The sequence below is a fragment of the Solanum stenotomum genome, chromosome 2 (assembly GCF_019186545.1).
Source record: "Solanum stenotomum isolate F172 chromosome 2, ASM1918654v1, whole genome shotgun sequence".
In the NCBI taxonomy this organism is placed as follows: domain Eukaryota; kingdom Viridiplantae; phylum Streptophyta; class Magnoliopsida; order Solanales; family Solanaceae; genus Solanum; species Solanum stenotomum.
In genome coordinates this window covers 74,665,266-74,673,003 of record NC_064283.1, presented here as the reverse complement: position 1 = coordinate 74,673,003, position 7,738 = coordinate 74,665,266, and the positions used below count along the sequence as shown (strand labels likewise).

General features: G+C 28.9%; 1 protein-coding gene across 4 annotated transcripts; it reads right to left on the bottom strand.

Moving 5' to 3' along the window:
* Positions 1-860: 860 nt before the first annotated feature.
* LOC125856442 (uncharacterized) lies at positions 861-7,432 on the bottom strand. Of its 4 annotated transcripts, none has more exons than XM_049535994.1 (6): positions 7,119-7,432; positions 6,908-7,040; positions 6,037-6,163; positions 5,601-5,646; positions 2,165-2,438; positions 861-2,066 (listed from the first exon to the last, which is right to left on the bottom strand). In XM_049535994.1, exons 1-6 carry the CDS (start codon positions 7,290-7,292, stop codon positions 2,026-2,028), a joined length of 795 nt encoding a protein of 264 aa, XP_049391951.1. In that variant the 5' UTR covers positions 7,293-7,432; the 3' UTR covers positions 861-2,025. The 4 variants fall into 4 exon arrangements, with proteins under 4 accessions (XP_049391951.1, XP_049391952.1, XP_049391950.1 ...); XM_049535995.1 differs by having other exon boundaries at positions 2,165-2,444; positions 5,610-5,646; XM_049535993.1 differs by having other exon boundaries at positions 2,165-2,444; positions 5,610-5,646; positions 6,037-6,166; positions 7,119-7,410.
* Between the last annotated feature and the right edge of the window lie 306 nt (positions 7,433-7,738).

Genomic DNA, 7,738 nt, shown 5'->3' with positions numbered 1-7,738 from the left:
AAATTTCAATATATATATTTGATTTTATTTACTTGTGGGATTTATATTTTCATGTCAAAAAAAAAATTATTTTGTTATTTCTAATTTTTTTTTAATGATAAATTTAATTGAGTGATTTTATTGATACAAAAATTCAACTTGAGTGATGTTATTGATATAGAATAAAATTCAATAACCTTAGTAGATAATAAATAAATGTGAGAATACAACAACTAGAACGAACCACACTAATAGATGTGATCTATGCAGTCATTTTAGGTCTACGCAATTTGAAGATAGTTGTTATAAAATTAATACACTATAACCTAATTCTGAAAATTGAGATCTCAACCATATGAAACAAGAAATAGGAAATTGGAGGTTTACATATCTTCCTTGTAAAAAAAAGTCATTAATCAGGTAAATTGATGATTACTGAGTTTCTTTATCTTATTGTTGGAGGGAGGGGTTTGTGGCCTTTGATATTGAATGANAGTAGATAATAAATAAATGTGAGAATACTGTCACTAGAACGAACCACACAAATAGATGTGATCTATGCATAGTCATTTCAGGTCTACACAATTTGAAGATAGTTGTTAAAAAATTAATACACTATAACCTAATTCTGAAAATTGAGATCTCAACCATATGAAACAAGAAATAGGAAATTGGAGGTTTACATATCTTCCTTGTAAAAAAAAGTCATTAATCAGGTAAATTGATGATTACTGAGTTTCTTTATCTTATTGTTGGAGGGAGGGGTTTGTGGCCTTTGATATTGAATGAAATAATGTGTAAATTAAAAATAAGGTGGAGAGGTAGGGGAAGATTACATAGCAGTCAACAAAATGAGAATTTAAGAAACATTAGTCTATCAATTCATAAACAATGGATGCATTAAAAGAAAGTTGTGTCTGACATAATTGAAAAATAAAAAGAGTAAGTTGCTTAAGTAGTAATGAATCCATTCTCTATCATCCATGATGGAGAATGAATCTACTTGCTAGTTTACTACAATCCAAACATATTATATATAATAATAATAATATCAAATTACAGAGAAATGAAGATGACCTGAGTCCTAACCATGGTTGACATTCTAGTTGAAGAAGTACCCAAGAGACCCCAAAATATCTCCCTAGGGTAACTAACTTCACATGCATTGGAACTCCATCACCATTTAATGGAGTGGACTTCCTTATGATAAAAACATTTACCAAACAAAATCAATAGTATCCCTCCTATGTTTAAAGTAAAAGGGGGTTAAAATTACCCAATTCTAGCCCCCACCCCACACTTTTTACAACATTAAAAGAAAAACATCAACAGTTAGTTCAGGTAATCCCTCTTATCCTCAAGAGAGATTGCTGGCTTGTTAGATACAAAGAAGATTTTAAAAAAGATTTTCAAAAAGTAAATTGATCCTAGCTAGTCTAAGTTGTAAAATCCTAAGACTAGTTAATAGTTAGAAGTAACAAAAACTTGGGACATCATCCTCATGCCCTTGATTTCACAAAACTTTTATAACATCTACAAGTTATATGTAAAGCTTAAGTTGGAGGGACTAGCCATCACATTAAGGTGAAGTTGAAAGGACTACAAGTTGAAATTTACATCAACTCTTTTCTTTCAAAAACTAAAACTAACTTGGGACATTTTAGTTGAGCCCTTGAGGGGCAAAATCTTCTTTAGCCTTTCCAATTAGGCTAAGTTTTTAGAGATAAAAAAAAAATGATGATCAACTAAGCTGTTTTGATAGCTTGAGATGATAATGATGATGACGATGATGATGCATATGCAATGCTTTGTTTCTCTTGAAGGAGCCTTTCCTTACAAGAGAAGAAATGGAAAATGTGGAGATTGATTAAACTTTACTCCACACCCTATGTGGAGAAGCCCTTGTTCCATACGCGGGCTTCCTTCCATTAATTGAGAAAGAGAAAGATGCAAGAGAACCATGGTTAGGCCAAAGATCCTTCACGGAGGGAGGCATTTTATAGATCAATGTTGTATCGATCTCTCTTGACAATTATACCATCTCTCTTAATGATGAGGAATCGGTGCACGCAGAGTCATTGTCACGCCTGTGGCACAGCAAAACAAACTGTCAAAGATATTAGTACCTACTCTCCTTAATTCCCATCATCGGTTATAATATAGATTGATTAATTAATACACAAACCTGAATGCAGCGCAGGTGATGGAGCTAGGGAAATTGGGGTACCATAGTGCTGTGTTGGGTAACCAGGACCAGCAGCAGCAGCAGAATAGGGGAAGAGATGGTGTGGGTACTGAACACCATAGCCCTGGCTGGGTGTGTAGCAGCCATTGCCATTTCCTTCACCAAAATTCATGTATGGGTAAAATGCAGCAGCTGCACTTGATAACACACCACTAGCAGTAGCTGCACTCCCATACACTCCATATTGACTATTTCCTCCTCCATACACACTATAGTAACCCTGCACAAATTCAAACAATATGCATTTAGTTTTGCTTTCAAATCTGCAAAATCTTTCACCTTAATTAAACCCACTGAAACTCAATTTTTAAACTCATTTCTCATTGGATCAATTAGTGTAATACAACCATCTCCAAAGCTATTATGTCTTCTATAAAAATAAAAATAAAATTAAAAAAACGAAAAACGCGTGCTTAGGGGGGAGATATTGTTTGTACCATATGAAAGGTTATAGAAAAGAACAATTAGTTGCTACTATTGTTGAATTAGTAAATCTTTATAAAATTATGTGTATTTAAAAGTTTGTAGCCATAAACATTTATTTATTAAAAAAAAAAACACAGAGATATTGATTTATCCATGTTGCATCTTACTGATATTCTGATATCTTGTTTATGGACTATGGTTTGCTCATTAGGTTAAATTGTATAAGAATTCAGAAATTTTGATAGTTTTCACAACTTGTGAAGTTGTGAATTTTCATGTTTGTGAGAAACAATACAAGATTTTCAAAATTGCTGCCTTAAGATAAAAAATTTAAAAATATGTCAATATTTCTTCCGTTCATTTTTAATAAAATTGACATGACTATTTTACCATACTATCTCTATTATTTAATGTTTAATATTAGGTCATGAAAAATGATTTGAAGAGTAAGTAATTAATGTTACGGGTAAAACATGATTATTTCTTTTACCTTTTCTTGATATGTTAAAAATGACGAATAAAAGAAAATATATATTTTTAATATAATGAACAAGTAAAAATAAAAAATAATAATAAAAAATATATATTTTTTATTTTATTTTTTTTAAAAAAAATCTATGTCAAAATAAATAAATAAAATAAGCAAATTAAAAAGGAGAAAATATTTGTTTAGAGTGAAAAATTAACAAAAGTTTTATTAACGTGCTAGACAATAAAGTAGGAAATTTGATTGCACAAAAGAGAAGTGAAGATTCATGCTTTCTTCTTTAATGAGTAGGAGGTCAACAATCAGCTTTTGACTAAACCAGCATGTGTTCCTGCTTTGGAATTCGTGCATTACAAATACTCCTCCACTTCCATTTTTTTAAAAGAGAAAAGGGTAAAAATGACCTTAAACTATGTGAAAAAAATAAAAATATTTTTATGTTAATATTTTGGTTCAATGATTTACCCTACTATAAATATTAAAAACTTATTAAAAATCGCAAATTTCAGATATTTTCTTTTCTTTTTTAAATTTTGTGTCAAATCAAACTAGCATCGTATAAATGTGAGTAATAATTAATCTTTTTATCTTTTCAATAAATTGATTGTTTAAATCAAATTTGTAACTTAATATGTTAGTATTGATTATATAAATTGATGAAACCCCACCATCACAATTTTCATTTGAAAATATCAATATCCCCTTAAATNTCAATGATTTACCCTCCTATAAATATTAAAAACTTATTAAAACTCGCAAATTTCAGATATTTTTCTCTTTTTTAAATTTTGTGTCAAATCAAACTAGCATCATATAAATGTGAAAATAAATTTGAGTAATAATTAATCTTTTTATCTTTTCAATAAATTGATTGTTTAAATCAAATTTGTAACTTAATATGTTAGTATTGATTATATAAATTGATGAAACCCCACCATCACAATTTTCATTTGAAAATATCAATATCCCCTTAAATCATGGACTAAAAGGAAAAAGGTCAAAAAGCTAGGCAGCATCATGGAGCAACAATATTCAATTAGTAGTGAAGAACGAGACACAACTTAGCTTACTGTCTTCTAATTTTGTTACTATTTCTCTGGTTAAATTAAATGGCATATTTGAAACCGGAAATATAAAAAAGAGTATATTTAAATTATTTTTAATAGTAGAGGCCAGAGGGATGTTACTTAACCTTTTTCCATTTTTATATTTAAGGAACTATGTTACTTGACTTAAATAAATACTAAATTTAATTTAAAAAACAAAACATTCAAATTAAATTATTCTAATTAACCTTATACATCTATGATTGATTTTTTAATTTCCTTTTTTATTCTACATTATATTTTCTATCTTTTAATAGCTTAATCAAAGTTACTTAATAGTATGTTCTTTATCTTTATTAACCTTTTTAAATTATGTGATTTTTCCTTTTTACCGAATTATGTGAGTTTTTTTTTTAAAATGCATATTAAATTAATTGAAATATAATTTCTGTGTGATTTTTATTAAATATTTAAATTCAAATATGAAAAATCATTGACGTAAAGGTAAAAAATTACACTACCTAAGATAAGATTAAGCTTAATTTCATAATTTCAAGGCAATTTTATCCAATTTAAAAAAATTAAATATAATCGGAATTTTGGCAGGATAAACTCATTAATTAGTTGTATATCAAAAGAAAGATTTTTTAACTTTTTTTATGCATTGGAAAAGATAAAAGTATCAATGATTTGTAGAAAGAGAACGAAATTCAAAATTTACATTTTAATTTTTCATGAAGGGCATAATTGGCAAAAAAAAAAAGTAGGAAGTATCATAATACCCATGAATTGTCTTAAATGTCCCCATTCTGTCCGCAATCATTTTGCCCAAAAATTATTTTTCTATTTTTATACTCTCTGTCCCAATGCAAAATTGAAATTTTGAGAGTAAACTAAAAAAATTATTCAAATTTCTTTAATATCTATTAAGTATTTAAAGTTATTAATTATTATAATTTACAGTTTTTTAACGTAGTTTTCGATAATAAAACTTTATTTCAAAAAAATTAAAACTTCTCGATCTGAATTCACGATCAAAGTTTAGAAATTTAAATCTCAAAATTTCAAATATATCAATATAAATTGAGATAGAGGGAGAAGACACATCTTTTTAGTATATTAAAAAATATTTAAATACTTTTTTAACATAAACTTTTCATTTCATATATTAAATAACAACAAAAAAAATTAAAAAATAAATAAATAACAAACTTTCATAATTATAATAATGTGAGTAATATATTAATAGTATTAAATTTTAAATATATTTTTTGTATGAAGAAAAATTTTCTTCTTCCATTTTGTTTCTAATGAAATAGGAGTATTTAACAAAGAGATGCATAATTAATGTAGTTGAAGAGTAGAATAAATGAAAGATAAAGAGTGATAGGGACTAAAAAAGTAAAGAAGATAAAAGGGTACAAACCGTAGGGTATGTGTAATCTGGCGAGTAGGGAGAGTACCTGACAGTTTGTCACAAGAAAAACAAACATAAAAGCATTAGAATGTGAAACTTGATACGGAAGTTTTCTTAGGCATTATACCTAAAAAAAAAAAATGACCGAGTTTAGACATGTTCAAAATTTATATATCACGTTAACATTAGGTATTAAAAAGACTCAAAATTAAAGTATTTAGTTATTAAATGAGGCCAAATTAAAGTGTGAGTTTGTAGAAGAAGCATGCATGATGATGAGCTGTGGACATTATTATTATGAATGAAAAAAAATGGTGCATATAAACAGGCATGCGTGGATAGTGTAATGAGGTATTGTTGGAATGAGTTGGCAGATGCACGTGAGTACGTACAGTAATATAAAATAAAATAAAATAGAGTTGTAAAAGTGTGATACCCATAAAGATTGTAAGGTATCCCTTGTTGGATAGCATAATGAGGGAAGGTTGTTGCTGAAGGAAAAGCTGTTGCTGTTTGAAACCCTCCATGAAAACCACTCATCACCCGTAAGTTCCTGCCTCCTCCTCCTGTAATTTCTTGATATTATTTTCTTTAATAAGAATAAAATAGTAAATTCATTACGTCAATTATTATTTTCTTAATTGATGTGTCAAGCAAAAAATGAACGAGATAAAAGCAAAAGGTGTACATTTATTACACAGAAAAATGAGCTGTCATGCTTTCCTAAAACATCACATGCTATGCCTATAGGCTAACTGGTGGTGCTAAAGCAAAGAGCATCATAAAGTGGACTCGCACACAAACAATGCCTTTATTACCATCATGTTTTTGACTAAAAATATATCTTCCCACTAGCAAAAATGGTTTAAAACAATTCTTAATCCAAAATATATGGATCAACATTTTTTTAATTTTTCACTTTACATAAAATATTAAAAAAAATTGACACTATAAATGTAGTCATATTAATCTTCAATTTATTTTTGCTCAAACCTTAATTCACAACTAAGAGCACTACTTGTCCCGGCCGGACTTAAAATGTGTAGGGCAAAAATGGTGTTATTTTGTATAGTTCAAGAGGAAAATTAGACTATTTTACAAGTTGGACATTATTTTTAGCTGAAAAATAAGGATGAGATTATTTTTGAATAGTTCATCAAGAATATTCATGGTGCGTGAAAAAAGAAATGATTACGCAAGATTTGAATATCCAAAAAAAATTTGAATCACAAAGAAAGCAGAAAGTAGAGTATGTGTGGTGAAATAATAAATTAGGTAAATATATTCCAGTAATAAGGATGTGATACCATGTTTAGGGGTAGTTGGTTTAGATCTTTGAACTCCCATGGAAGCAAGATTGCAGTTAGCTCTTCTTCCATCAATAACAGGAGCAGCATCAACACAAGCCCTCATCGCTGCTTCAGCCTCACGAAATGTTACCTGTATTGCGAAATTAATTAAGATAATTGAAACATATATATATATATGAAAAAAAGAAATAATAATTAATTATCATACAAATCCATAGCCTTTGGATCTTCCAGTAGCCTTATCAGTGATAACAACAGCTTCTAAGATATCACCAAATTGTTCAAAATATTTCTTCATGGTTTCCTTTTGAGTCTCCCAAGCTAAACCCCCAACAAACACCTTTGTATACGTTGTGTCCCCAAATTGACCTGATGGAGTCATCTTTGATCTATAACTGGTTATGGATCTAGGCCTAGCTGATTGATATTACAAAGGGAAGGATCTCAGTTAGGTCAGAGATAGGAAGGAGGGAGGGAAAAAAGAAAGAAAGAAAGAAAGAGAGAGGAAAATAGGAGGGAAGAGAAAGAGAAAGCAAAAGAAAGATAATAATAGTAGAAAAAGGGAGTTACATAATACGACATGAAATTATAAACAATGCTTGCTGCTCCTAACTGCTTTACACACTGGCATCTTCAACTATCTTCACGCGCTTTACTTCCCCGCCAACCCTTTTCAATCTCCACATACTAAGGACCGTTTGGTTCCAAAAAAAAAATACTTGGAAAATTTATAAAGTGACGTTTGACCTTATAACTTGGGCCAAGTTCTAGAATTTGGAATTTTAAAAAATTCAAAATTTATCCAAAATTTTTATATTTTATAAAAAA

What these genes read in the sequence shown, in the direction of transcription:
- LOC125856442 (XM_049535994.1), bottom strand. Translation starts at nt 7,292, where the DNA reads ATGACTCCATCAGGTCAATTTGGGGACACAACGTATACAAAGGTGTTT. An exon ending in ATACCTTACAATCTTTATGG is followed by an intron (nt 5,647 to 6,036) that starts GTATCACACTTT and finishes ACAAACTGTCAG; the next exon opens with GTACTCTCCCTACTCGCCAG. An exon ending in CATACCCTACGGTTTGTACC is followed by an intron (nt 2,439 to 5,600) that starts CTTTTATCTTCT and finishes GTGCAGGGTTAC; the next exon opens with TATAGTGTGTATGGAGGAGG.